The 14,233-nt window shown below is 49.2% G+C and overlaps 1 protein-coding gene across 1 annotated transcript in view; it reads left to right on the forward strand.

Moving 5' to 3' along the window:
* Nucleotides 1-14,233, forward strand: part of DNAH3 (dynein axonemal heavy chain 3) — a 143,260-nt gene that overhangs the window by 3,763 nt on the left and 125,264 nt on the right. Inside the window, exons 3-11 of the mRNA XM_039840277.1 lie at nucleotides 2,137-2,283; nucleotides 2,448-2,646; nucleotides 2,755-2,804; nucleotides 5,587-5,691; nucleotides 6,259-6,481; nucleotides 9,356-9,428; nucleotides 9,820-9,994; nucleotides 10,828-11,017; nucleotides 12,536-12,731. Of these exons, the coding sequence (XP_039696211.1) occupies nucleotides 2,766-2,804; nucleotides 5,587-5,691; nucleotides 6,259-6,481; nucleotides 9,356-9,428; nucleotides 9,820-9,994; nucleotides 10,828-11,017; nucleotides 12,536-12,731 (1,001 nt within the window). The 5' untranslated portion in view covers nucleotides 2,137-2,283; nucleotides 2,448-2,646; nucleotides 2,755-2,765. The remainder of the gene's footprint in view (nucleotides 1-2,136; nucleotides 2,284-2,447; nucleotides 2,647-2,754; nucleotides 2,805-5,586; nucleotides 5,692-6,258; nucleotides 6,482-9,355; nucleotides 9,429-9,819; nucleotides 9,995-10,827; nucleotides 11,018-12,535; nucleotides 12,732-14,233) is intronic.

The raw sequence follows: 14,233 nt of genomic DNA on the forward strand, positions 1-14,233 counted from the left end.
GCCTTTCCGTGTCTGTTTCTATGTGCTAAGCAAAACCCTAAGTCTCCCGGTCTTTTAGTGTGGATTTGTGATGTAGGTGTCCAGTGACACAGTCCTGAGAGGGGTGCAGCTACAGGCCAAATTTAATCCCAGCCTGTGCCCCTCTGGGGCTGACTGTCAAGATTTAGCAAGCAATCCACAGATGCTGTGCTTCTAGCTGCCTCAAAAGGCCACACCAGAAACCGAGGCCAGCTGCCTCCAGTGTGAGTCTCAGCAAGGAGCACCTGACTCACTGGGGATATACCAGGGTGAGGCCCGAGTTGGGGGAGGCGGGGTTTCAGGGAATCCTCTGGGTAGAGCGACCCCTGTTATCCAGTTTGATGATGTCACGGCTATGGCTGTGCTGTGTCTGCGCACTGGGAGCGGGGAGAGCTCAACAGGGAACAATGGATGCCCCTAGCACTTCTGTACCCATCAAGTCTCGCCTCAGCCCTCACTCCGACAGTGTCTCCCTGTAAGTCCTTAGTACCCCCTGCGTTCAGCCAAATCGGCCCTGGTGCTCAGAGCGAGCAGGTCTGTCACCACGAAAATTCGCTTGTGGATGTGGCACCTTTAAGAGGCGTTTGCCGCTGTCGCTGTCACAGTGTTCGTCTCACTCAGCCACTGGGGACGAGGCAGCCCCGCGTCTTCGCCCCGTCCTACCTTCTGCCGTTGAAGGGTGCTTTCTGGGATCTCTCCCTAGTTGTAGGGCTCGTTCCTCTAGATCCCAGGCGATTTTTCCTTGCTGCTGCTCCTTGTTTCCATCACAAGTTTGATTTGATCGCCGGAGGGATGAACAGAGCCTCTATCATCTACACCACTTTTTTTCCTTCCTCTTCTGGGTTCTTGAGAAGATGTGGAGAGGTGATGCTCGTTAACCGCTTAGCGCGGTGCCAGCATCTACTATAGCTCAGTTGATGGAAGCTGTTATTATTGCCTTGACGTTTTTGAACACAGGTAGACTCAAAGCACACTAAATTTCAGATAGGGGCATGTTTCCTACTCATCCACAGGGCCGTGGGGCTTATTAGCACCATGCCAAGCCCCTTCCAGGCTCTTTTCATTATTGGTTGCAGGAGCTGGATTTGGGGGACATGGGCTTTCATGCCCTATTATATGGGGCCTGGTAATAACCCCATTTCTGTCTAAACCAAAGCCTCAAACCCTGCTACTGGCTCATTTACTCCAAACACTATTCGAAACGTTGATATGCCTTATGGTAGAGAGTACAATTATAAGAGATGAGGAACAGATTTCCTTTGAAAGTATGGAGAGCCGACTTTGAGGAAGAAGTAAGGAAAAGGGGAAATGGAAGTACTTGGCACTCTGCAGTGCTCATCGTGGGATCTCAGAAGTGTTTGTGTCTAGACAGGCATTTTTTGGAAAGAGCGCTGGACTCTGGAGTCTTAAGGACAAGGTTCGAATCGTATCAGTGCTACTTATGAGTCATGTCACCTTGGGAAAGTTATATGGCTCTCTCAGTTTTGGTTTCTCCATCCATAAAATGGGAATATCATGGAGTTTGGGGGAAAAAATGAGTGAAAAAAGGAATATGGAAGCATGGCACCCAAAAAGATCTCAGCATCTAACTTGATTTTGAGAGAACTTTGCTTTGAATGTTTGGGCAGCAGCTCACTCACAGCAGCTGTGTGTGATTATATGTGTTTATAATAGCAACGATGTTAGCCAACAAAGTTACTATGTCGGTGACCAAATTGTCCCAGTTTTCCCAGGACTGAAGGGGTTCCCAGGATGCAGGACTTACAGTGTTAAAACCCAGAAAGTCCCAGGAAATTGGGGGTATATTGGTCCTCCTTCTACTATGGGCAAACTGCTTTACAGGCATTATCTTGTTAAACCTTCAAACCTACCCCGTGGGCCATCTTACATTAAAAAAAAAGACACTTGGAGAGATTAAGCAACTTGCTTGAGCCATATAGCTAATTAATGGGATGGGCAGGATCTGAACCCAGACCCATCCAGCTCTAGAGCCCAAGGACTTTAACTACTGACCTACGTGCATTTAGACTTCTCCAAAGGCACTGTCCTTTGTTGCCACTCACCTCCACATTCTTGGATCATTGCTAAACACCCTCCCAACTTCCTTCCCGTCATCAGATTTCCTGCTGCCCAGCCGGGCCTCCAGCAAAGGGAGACACGAGGACACTGAATGAAGTCAAGCCCGATCTTGTATCTGGACACAGCAGAGGCCTCTCCTCCCTTAGCAACAGACGCTGCTGCCTGGTGACAGTCCCCAGGGCCTGGGTACAGCACCTCCAATGTTAAAACAGCCCAGAGAGGAAGAGAGAGAAGAGTTTAGGCTGCCGGGGGGATTGTTTGGTGGGGTGCTTCCTCCCTGTTCTCTATTTTAATGTGTAACTCTGCTTTGGTTTCTCCTCTACGGTGAACTTGGTGCATTCCTGGAAAAGTTCCAAGAGAGGAAGGGAAAGGAAGCGTGGCCATGGCAGGAGGAGCTGGAACCACAGCACACGGCCCAGCAGGGTCCCCACACCGCCCCCTCATTCTCTAGCTCCCCTTTCTCTCCCCTTCTCCCAGGGACTCCTCCGGGGGCTGACATCTGTGACCTCAGAGAGGCAGCCCTGTGAGCAGAGGTTTCAGAACATCCAGGAAAGTTCCGTTTTCCGTGTCATCCCCATTATGCTCTAAGAAAGTTTGATTTTCAGAGCCACTGGTAGGAGAGGAAGAAATCAAGAGCTCTTTATTCATTTTTAATAGGTCTGATTAGAATGTGTAACGTGGACGACATGGACTGCTCACGTCAGGAGGTACGTATGAATTTTAAGGTGTGTTTCTTAAATTTAATCTGTATTTTCAACACGGGAGTGGGCAGGAAAGGGATGTTTAGCCCAGTTGCCACGTTAGAGTCCCTTGACTGAGCAAGTGTCTAATCACATTTTTATCCTGTGTCCTTTCAAATATGTCTTTTTTTTTTTTCTGAAGTAGGCTTTTGAGTCTATACATCAGAATACTTTGTGAAGCATCTTAAAAACATAGAGACTTGGCCTTGTTCTCCAAGAGGCTGATCCAGAAGGTCTGGAGTGGGGCCCTGGAATCTGCCTTTTTAGCTAAAACACGAGTGATTCTGCTGTAGCAGGTCCTCAGGTGAGCATGGGCACGGCAGGTCTGGAGGACGTGCAGGCGTCACACGTTGTCAGAAATAAGCCGCCCGCAAGTAATAGCTCTCCCTGGTCTAGGTGCCCAGAGGAGCATTTCAAATAGAAACATTATGAAATTAAAGAAGACTTGTTGATGGTGACAGGGCCCGCCCTCTGAAACGAACACTCCCTGTAATCTAACAGAACACTTAAGTAATAATATTTTTAACACAGCATTTGGCACAGCTTACAGAAGTCTTACAGAAGTCTCCATCTCGTCCCCTTGAAGGCATAGATTCTCAGCCAGGTATAGTCAAGGACGCCCTCTTTATTCTGTTCTGCAGTTGATTTCTAGGTCTGCTCACCTTGCGTGTGTCCCGTGTGTCCCTGTCCCATGGACCGAGATGTTTCCTGCCATCAGGGTGTTTATGGTTCTGTGTGGGGGTTTATGGTTCTTTTGGGGTTCTGAGAAGCCCAAGATGGATCCAGGGGTCCAGCTAATGTCATTGGGAGTCTGTCTTTCTCCTTCTGGTGGCTCTGTTTTCTTCTTTGTTGGCTTCATTCCAAGGAAGACTTTTTCCCACATTAAGGCAAAGATGGCTGTGGCGAGTGCCTCTTTTTCTAGCAAAAGTGTGAGGAAAGACCCTGAACAGCCCAACTTGGGTCATGTGCCTGTCTCTGACTGAACCAATCACTGTGTCTAGGCAGATGGAGCATTCTGATTGGCCAGACCTGTGTCACATGCCCTACCCTGGGATCGTCCCTCTGCCCAACATGGACTGAAATTGGAGTAGAGCCAGTTAGGTTCAGTAGGGCTCTATTCTTCATATGTTGGTAGGAAGAGGAACTTCCCAGTTGGCATCCGAACTGAAATCAGGTTTACCCTGAATCACGAGCAGAAGCATGAATGCCAAGACCTCTCCCGAATGATGTTGGCATCCCCCTCGACTGCAAAAAGTCAGGGTTTGGGGGTTTAAGTACACGTGCCTTCTCTTGTTGTAAATTACTCAAGGTGTCTGAAATCTGTGGGTTTTGCTTGTTGCTCTTTCAATGACAATTTTTATTTAAAACATTTAAAAGGGGAAGATTTCCACTGAGCACAAAACCTTCTTGCTTGCAAAGACAAACTACAGACAGCCCTAACTTATCAATCAATATCTGCTGTACATCTGGGGTCTCGAAGGAAGTTGTGAGTGACCTTGTGCCCCGGCATGTACCACTGCCCGCATCTACCTTAGATGGTATAGTACCTGCTGCGGACGGCCAGGGTCCTTTCCAGTTAATGCTGGGTGTTTTCACAACAAGGCAGATCTGATATTAATTTCAGTAGCAAAAGAGGGGGCTCTTAAAGATGATCATCAATTCTTAGATCTTTCAAATCGAGGTCAAGAGCAGAGAGACAGACTCAGTGATTTAAATCAACCAAGCAAGTTCTCTAAGCTGAAAAACGATAGGGTCTGCGGGTCTCAAACTCATCATGTTGAAGGTGGAGGGGTTGGTTGGCGCATGAGGGTGGCTAACATCTGATCCATATACCTGCCGCCCCTCTATCCATCGCCAGTTACCCCGTATGACATTTGCCAACCAAAGTAAATCAGATTGATCCAACAGCCTCATCTGACACAGGAGTGCAGTCTGAAGTCACTGCCTGAATGACATTAGCGTCCTCCTTGACTGCAGGTGAAAAATCAGAGAGAGCCAAAGTTGTCCTCGAAATCCCTTAAACCGTCTTTAACATGCTGTTCAGCAACGCCTCCCAGAAAGTTCGGCCCATCAGTTTTGCTCAGGCGTTGGCACAAACTGTAGTCTCTCTGTCACTGTCCCAGGTGAAGTAGCCATCTTGCATCTAGCGGCCGGGTCATCAGAAGGAGCACACACAGCGTCACTCAACGCCGCGTCATGTTCAGTTCTGCTCAGGAGAGGCACTTGGGCACTGAGGGTGGCCACAGGTTCAGCCCTGCTTCCCAAGTACACACTCCCAAGACACCCACATATTTAAATGATTTTTTTTCTTTTCACAGGAAGTGCAGAGTTGCTTGTGCGTGTGTGTTAAACACACACAAAATACAGTGCCACTGCACGAGCAAATTTCTGCTTTGGATTTTGTATATGTGGAGTGCAGGAGTCACTTTTGTTAAAGTCAACCCCTTTAACTGCAACACAGGGTAGAGTAGCTGGGGGTATCCTCAGCATTTGGCTCATCTTGGGGCGTGTGTAGGGGAATATCTGGATTTGCTCATAGAGGGATCGCCAAGGAAGAGATGCTGGAGGAGAGACGGCTCGTCGATTAAAAAAATGAAATCTACACAGTCGATGGGGCTGAGAAAGATGTTTTGCGTGCAGAAACCTGGGCCCAAAGCTTTTCCCAGGAGACCTGTTTGCTCCTCACCAACTCACAGGCTTGGCAGTCTTCCCCAATCCCTGAAGAGTGGCTGTTTCCATTTTCCCACAGATCCCCAAAAGTGACTCGATACACCACATGAGCCACTCCCAGATGCGGCCGGAGCTGCCCCCTCTGCCCGCCTCTGCTAACGAGGAACCGTCCGAGCTCTATCAGGTATGTTGTCCTGGCTGCTGCTCCTCTGCTGGTATCGTTGCGGGGGCGGAGGGAGCGGGGAGCAGGAACAGTCAAGACTCGACAAGTGGGATTAGTGGCTTTGGTCATTTCTGCCACCAGGAAGAGCCGCAGCGGTGAGGCAGAAAGAGCTATGCAGTAGCACAGGGGTGGGTTAGAGCCTGGTGTCTCCATTGTCCTGCTGTGTTATTTAAACTCTCTAAACTTCCGCATCTTCGATTGTAAAGCGAGAGCCATTCTTTCTACCTTGGAGCCATATCCATGAGGAATAAAGACAATAGAAGCCAATTACATGACACATAAACTTGCTCTTTCCTGAGAGCCAGCTATTGTCCTTGACATCAGAGATCACACTCACAATGGTCACAGAAGCACACCTGGTGTCCGCTCAGGAAGTATTTGCGCCGAGTGTGAGGAAGGTAGAAAAAAACAGCACAGGGCTCACAGCCTCCGTGAGACTCTGCGCAAGCACAGCCCGGGCCCCTCCGCGCCCCGGCTCTGCAGGAGGCGTCCCTCATCGTGCCCCTCTCTGTGTGTCTTCCCTCGTAGACTGTCATGTCGCACAGCTTTTACCCCCCGCTCATGCAACGCACGTCGTGGACCCTGGCTGCGCCCTTCAAAGAGCAGCAGCACCACCGTGGGCCCAGCGACTCCATCGCCAACAATTACTCCCTGACAGCCCAGGACCTGAAGCTGAAGGACCTGCTGAAGGTCTACCAGCCAGTCACCGTCAACGTCCCCAGGGAAAGGCTCGTCCAGGGGCTGCCATCAGGTAATCGTGGCGGTGCGCCCTACGAGCTTGGCTCGGCATGCGGCTTTGGAGTGAGATCCTGGAGTCTAGTCCTGGCTCCACCTCTTGCTGCGCTGACTATGGCTCACCTTGGTGAGCCTCAGTCTCCTCATCCATTCGTGATGGCTGACACTACATTTCCCGTCCCGCAGACCTTACGGCACCACGCACCAAGCACTGTTCCTTATGCGCTTGCGTCACCGGATCGCTGTGTAACAAATCACCCCCAAACTTCACGGTGTGAAACGACCACCACATGTTATCTTAGCGTTCCTACGGGTCAGGACCCTGGACAGCGCTCACCTGGGTGGGTCTGGCTCAGAGTCTCTCTCAGGCAAGCAGTCAAGGTGTCAGCCAAGGCCAAGGTCACTAGGGAAGGATCCTCCTCCAGGCCCACTCCTGCCCTCGGGTTGCTGCTGCCTGTTGGGCCGTAGACATCAGTTTCTGGCCACGGCGGCTTCTCCATGGGGCAGTTCATGACATAACTTCTGGCTCCCCTCAGAGGGAGCGACGGAGAGGGCAAGAGAGAGACGAGAGCCGGCAAGACAGAAACTGCAATCTTCTTGGCACTTAATTTTGGAAGGGTCGTTTTATCACTTCTGCCATATTTTGTTTATTAGAAGCGAGTTGCTATAGGCCAAGCCCACACTCAAGGGGATTTCTCAAGGACAGGATGCCAGGAGGTGGGGGTCATCGGGGCCATCTCGGAAGCTGCTGACCATGGTACTTCATACGTATTAATTTATTTAATCCCTCTCCCTCCCAGGTTCACCCGTATCTGCCTAAGGGTATTTATTAATTTTCGTTAGATGTATGTTAGAGCTTTTCATTCTGCCCTCTGTATCAAACTCCTATTTTGAGTTTTTCTCAAACTTTATCTCACACTTCTCCTACTTTATCATTTTTCTCTCTGTGCTGTATTTGGGTGAATTTTTCAATTATATCTTCTGATTCCGTCATTTGCTCTTCAACTCTGTTCAGTCTTGAGTTTATCATGTCTAATGAATGTTTTTTGTTTTAATGACAATATCTTTTCATTTTCAGATTTTCTAATTGTTCCTCCTTAAAGGTGCCCCACCCTCCTATTTCTCATTCTATTCTTATGGGCATAGCCCTTTCTGTATGACTTGGAGAAACTTAAATGTTTCTTTTGGAACAATATTGGTATTGCTGTATTTTTTCCACTTGTAAATCTAATCCTTGGTTGTTGACTTTATTGGCTACTTTTTTCAGTAGTGGTTTTTCTCATGCGTTCGTGGGTTTTAGTTGGCAATCTCGTGTTGAGAGTCTTTTCCCGTGTTGCTGCATGCATCCACCTCGTTTTTTATTGAGGTATATAATTCACACACGGTGAGAGGCACCGATCTTAAGTATTTGGTTTGGTGTGTTTTGACCACTCTTTATACCATATAGCCATCACTCTAATGAGAGCCGGGGCATCTCTGACACTACAGAAAGCTCCCGTGTGTTCTTTTTCAATCAGTTCTTACCCCTGCCCAACGCCATCCCACCCCAGAGTAGCCACTTTCTGATTTCTCTTACCACTGGTTAGTTTTGCTCGGTCTCACATATAAATGTAATCATATTTACACTGGTCGTACTCTTCTGATCCTTCTTAATCTAGCTTTTTTTCCCCCCTTATGCCTTCACCTGGCCTCTTAGGACCCCACGTAAGTACCAGATCTTATATTGGTGGCTTGGTGATAATTAGGGATCTCGTAGATCTGGTCTCTGAGGCATTGTGGGGCTTGGCCAATAATGATCAGTCTTTCTCTGCCGTCTCTGGTCACCACGTGAGTGGAGGATACATGTGATGTATCTGCATGACGGTGCTGATAAATCTTCAGCCTGTCTTCACGGGTAGAGCAGGCTCGCTGTAGCCTTGGATTTATGCCATGAGCTTAGCTCCAGCTCCCCACAAGCATGGTGTGCTCCTGGATCCTATCGCTCCCCCAGGAAGCGAACACCTACTTCTGCCCACCCTAGACCCAGAAGCCACTGTCATGACTTTTGCTTCACCCTGTGTTTATTTCTGGTCCACGTACAAGAGCGTCTTGTTGAACAATGCAATGGTTTTTGTTTTGTTTTGTTTTTTTAATTTTTAACGAGATTTTTGTTCGTTACTGTTATATTAGCAGTAGATTTAGGAGCTCAAAGTAGGAATTTGAAATATATCTCGAGTCTTCAGTTCTCTTTGATTCTCTCGAAATGTCAATTTAATATTAGCATGTCTTTAACACTTCTCTACTGCTTGTTCATTTCCTTAGACTAGAGGCCTAAGAAACAGTATCTTAGTTAGAGCTTAATAATAGAGCTTTATATCATTTATTGGATTTATTTGTAGTTTGTTGTTTATTTATTGCAAATAATACTGTTTTTCTATTTGCAGTAATTATATTTATTACAAATGATACTGGTTTTCCTATTTGCAATAAGCATATAATATTCCCTTTAAAATAAATATATTAAGTGTAAAAGTCTGAGTTTTTTTGAAAGAAAAATCTGAAACACGAATAGACCTGACGTTAAGAAAACAGCGTACAGGGTTGGGAGTGACTTGAGAAGGCAGTTTCTAACACTCACCAAACGAATAGATGACTATGGAAGGTGTGTGTGCCCATCCTTGTTCCATGGCTGGGGAAGCCGAGGCCTGGAGCGATAAAGTCACTTCCTCAGGGCTACACCGGTAGTCGGTGGGACAGGCGGGACCGGAGCCTGCGTCTCCCGCCTCAGCCTGCCACACCAAGCCCACTCCCTTAACATGCTCCTGGACTGTCCTGAGAGTCACATCCTGCGGACAGAGGGCGGTCCGAGGCCACTGCCCATCACTGATGTCTGTCTTCTCCACGATTCTAGCAACTAAAAGCTCAGCTGAACCCAACAAGAAGAAAATGAAGTTCTCTCCCCGAGGCAAAGAGGATCTCACCGGGTAAGGTGCCACTGTGGGGACGGGATTTCAGGACACCGGGCTGAACCAAAGAGGGCTGTGGTCTCACTGGGGGCATGCTCTGCCTCTCGGCTTCAGAGCATTCCCAGACACTCAGTAACCGGTGGAGTTTTTCCTCGATTCCCTTGAATCCTAAAAACTTTTAGGCTCTAAATAAACATAAGCTAACCAACTGAGCGAAACCAATGCTAATGCGCCTATGAGGTGTTCCGTGGTTAGAGGTCGTCACTGAAGTCCACACACACCATGCTGTTAGCTGACATGGAGGAGAGGGGCTTCTAGTGCAGGGGGACACTTGCTGGTTGGAGAAAGTAGGCCTGACCCCACAGCACCCCTGCACGGAGCCCAGGGCTGAGCTGTGTCATCTTCTCAGAATCAAGTTGGTCTGCAACACCTCAATGTCCTGCCTCTTGAAGAAGGAGGTGGTGGCCTCTCCGACCGCCCCAGGAAGCAGACCAATGAGTCCCGAAGAACAGATTCGTGTCATGTTACAGAAGGAGATGGAAATTGAAAGTCAGGAACCCAAGCCATCTGAATCAGACTTGGAGGTACAGGCTTGCTGCTTCCTTTCCCCCCGTTCGCTCTTGGCATCTCAGTGATTCTAAATAGCAGAGTCACCAACGTCCAGAGTGAGTGAGTGAGTGTGTGTGTGAGTGAGAGAGAATTCTCTGTTCTAAGTCAGTCTTAGAAATCGATGCCTGTAGGTCCTCTTAGAATATCAGTTGCAAAATGATGACCTGCAGGCTAGGGTTGCCGGATTTGGAAAATCAAAAACAAAACAGAAAAATAGGACGCCCAGTTAAATTTGAAAAAATGAATAATTTTTTAGTATAAGTGTGTCTCAACATGTCCTGTATTTTATCTGGCAACCCTACCAGAAGCTGAATTTGGCCTATAGATGCGTTTTGAAAATAAAGGAAATCTCACAGAAGCTAAATTTCTAACCTCTCTTGAAAAAATTAAGATATTTGAAGCTGAGAAGTAGCCGTCTCCTTTAGATGAGAAATGCATTCTCCAGTGTGTCTCTGTCTCTACCATTCCTTATTATTTTCCTATTTAAAGCTCATCCGATTACGCGGCCTCATCCCTGGCCCCAGTGCTCACTCCTCTGCTCCTGTCTCCATTTGTCAAGTCCTTCCTTTCACCCCGCTGAGATCCCGCTGGCTTTAGTTGAACCCTCCAGAGTCTCGGGGAAAACGTACCAATGATCTTAGAGCACTGAGCGTGAAGTCACAGGCCCAGAAAGCATGATTGCAGCGCATGATGGGTGGGTGGGAGTGGGTGCTGGAGGAATGGGGCCCCTCGGCAGCTGCGGGCGGGTACAGGTGGGCACCGTTCGCCGGTCATGACTATTTTCTTCCTGGTGGTTTGTTTATGGAAGAGATACTATTACTACCTGACCCACGGAATCCGAAAAGATATGATTGCCCCGGAGGAGAGCGAAGTGATGGTTCGGGTCTCAAACCTGATTTCAAACGCGCTGCTGACGAGCCCCTCGCTGGAGCCCCTGATGACCATCCTCATAGAGGAGAAGGAGAATGACTATTACAACAGCCTCAAGAAGAGCATCGGTGAGGTTCGGCAGAAATGGGGGGGCGCGGGTCCCATGCGGAGGGCGCCTTTTTTCCTCCCACTATCGATCCTCTACCCTGGTTCCTCCGAAAATGCCGAAAACGTCATTTAACTTTTTAATTCAAACGCCCTCCTCCTCCCCGACCATCAGCCGTGTCTGCAAACAGTGCTTCCACTTTAATCTGCATCCACAAACCCGGGGGGCTGGTTAAAATGTGGTTTCTGATGCGGCAGGTCTGGGGCGGCCCGGTACTCTGCATAGTATTAACAAGCTCCCAGGTGAGGCAGCAGATCTGCTCACCTGGGGGTGATACCGTGAGTGGCAAGGGCCCGCTCGAAGTTTAAAACCTTGCTCAATTCCCGCCTCTTCTCTCAAGTGTTTTTGTTTCTCTACAACCCTCAGCGGTCACCGCGTCCCCTGCATTTAGCGCCCTTCTCGTCTCTGCTCTCGACTCGTCCAGCTTCGGCTCCTCTGTGCCACTGTTTCTCTGCTGTTGTTTAAGACGGGCCTTGTCTTTGCGTTTCTCACGGGTCTCAGCTTCCTTATTGGACTGTTCAGCCTTCGGTGGTAAAGGACACCTTACTGAGCCTCACGCCCCTCTGTCCTTGGCCCCGTGTCTTGTGCTCACCGTGGGTCACTGGGAACTGTTGGACGATAGTGAGCCATGAGAGAAACACATCAAAGGAGGAGCGAGGTCATTTTAGTTCCCTGGGACCTTCCTGTCGCATCTGGATAGCAGCTATCTTTACCAGCTTGTCTAGGTATTTTTAATTTCCCGATTGACTTTCTAACGGCCTCAGTGTGACGGCTCCTTGTCGACTGCCAGGTAGAACCAGACAGGTGAAGATGAACACGCAGAGCCCTTCAAATCCCAACCCGACCTCTTCTCCAGGCTTGGCGCTCTTCCGGCTCCACCTGACGTTTCTGCCACAGGATGACTCAGCAGCCTGAGCACGGCGTGCGGAAGTCATGGGGCCGCGCGTGCCTCATCACGTGCCGCTTCTCCTGCCCCAGTGATCCTCCCCTCGGAGTCTCATACCGAATTCCTACCCGTCTGTTAAGACCAGCTCAACCATTACTTCTCCTGCGAAGCTTTTCCCAGTCTTTCTTTCTTTAGCATGTGAAATATTTGGTCTCTAAATTTCATAAGTAGCTGGTGTCACCCATTGCGCTGATTTTTCCGTGCAACTATTTCGGTGTGAGAAGTCGCCTGATGAGGCAGCGGCACATTGCCACGCACGATGCTAGATACCCCAACAGGACTCGACCCCAGGTTCTCTGGGGTCTGTGAAGTGACTGCCTCCTTCCCCCGAAATAGCTTCAGAAGGAAACCCCAAAACAGCAGGGTGGCACTGCCCCGATTTCAATTACACTCAGGGCATTGTCAACGGCCTTGTCCATGAGGGAGCATCTCCAGGTATAAGTGGACAGAGGCCGTGGACCTTCTCAGGTTGAAGCTAAGAGCACAGGTGCGCAGGGGCCCTGCCTAACACAGAGTGTGCCCTGTCGGTTACAGTTGATTACATCCTCATGGACCCCATGGAGAGAAAGAGACTCTTCATCGAGAACGTGCCCCGTGCGTTTCCTCAGAGGGCCATCCGGGCCCCCGTGCCCTGGCACAGTGGCTACAGGAACGCCAAGAAGTGGAACGAGGAGCATCTGTACACGGTGAACCCCATGATACTCAGCCTGGAGGAGCTGTGGTTTGCAGAGTAAGAAAGGCCTCTCTGGCCCCCTCTCCCCGCTTGATCGCTTCCACACGTAGGAGAGCATCTGGCACTGGGCGCGGTGGCACAGCCCTGCCCTAACCCGATCAGGCGCGTGAACTGTAGGTGACCCCTCTCTGCTCTCCCGGCACCCATGTCTCTAAGCACCGGAGCACACTGGTTAAGAAAGAGCACAGGTGTGGAGCCGGCCTGCTCAGGTCCACATCTTAACGCCGCTGCTTCATGGGTTCTTGGGTGATATGGGATGTTACATCGCCGCTCTGTGCCTTGCTTTCTTCATCTCTAAATTGGGGGTAATAGTGCCAGAAAGGTTGGGGACTGCTGCTTTAGAAGATTTTTGTCAGCTGAACTGAAAAATCAGCACCGAGAAAGGTTGGTTTAGGAAGTGATACAGAGTAATTTTCTTACGTGACCTGCACTATTTAACTTTAAACATTCTAAGTGGCGACCTAGTCGTCGGTGAAGGGTGAGAAGCTTAGGGGACAGAATGAGGGTGGCGATCTGAAGAAAGACTAGGTTTTCTGGCCACTTCGGGAAGTTCGTTAGGATTCAATTAAACATATGTGACAGAATTACCAGGTGGTGACAAGGGCCACACTGGCCTTGGAGATCAGTGGATATGGTGAGTGAGGTCCCTGGGTTGTGTCCTTCCCTAGCTGTGCTTTGTGACCAAGCAGACAAACTGAAGACTAAGTTTACCACATCCACCAAAAAGGAACAGAAACGTAGGCTGCAGGATTTTAGGCGGGAGAGGAAAAGTGCCTAATAGGCCATTCGTGTGGGTGATGAAAATTAGAAGCAAGACCTGAGACAAGCTAAAAGAGTGCGCAGAGATCTTGCTGGATTGATGACTTAAAAGAGTGACTTATAAATGAATGGAATAGATGTCAGGAAGAGAAATGTGGCCCTAGGAGCTAAAAGAGGCCTTGGGAAGTGAAGGGCAGCTCATCCCCCGAGCTGAGAGAAAGAGAAGATAAGGGTGTCACAGGAAAAGGCAGAAAGAGATGCACACGTCCATTTACCAAATGCTCACGGGACGCCAGCGTCTTGGCAGGCGCTGTGCCCGAGGAGGCTGTATGTATCTCGGTGAGCATGCCCATGGCCGGGGTAGGGCTGTAGGGCTGTTTGGGTTCAGACCAAAGTCATCCGCCAACTGGTCTCAGGTAGCTCAAGAACTCACGTGGTCGTGCAGGTAGTGCTTTGCTCGCTGCGTCCCCAGTGTCTTCACTGTCGTAAGTAACTTCGATTTGTCCCATTTGATACCCCAGTTCTTAGCCAGCCAAATACCAAGTTGGTGCCCAAATCCTCCTCCCCAGATGGAACACCTAGAGCCCAGCACATGGGCAGGGTCAGTAAACACCCATTGAGTTGGCTCATTTATCTACTTTTTCCAAGAGTTCTTGCAGACTGTCTGCTCCTTCCTCAGACTTCCAGATTTTTCAGATATACTTAGTTTTGATCTGTTTAAATCTCCTCTCACGGAAAAA

Source organism: Pteropus medius, unplaced genomic scaffold (genome assembly GCF_902729225.1).
Source record: "Pteropus medius unplaced genomic scaffold, Ma_sr-lr_union100, whole genome shotgun sequence".
Lineage (NCBI taxonomy): Eukaryota > Metazoa > Chordata > Mammalia > Chiroptera > Pteropodidae > Pteropus > Pteropus medius.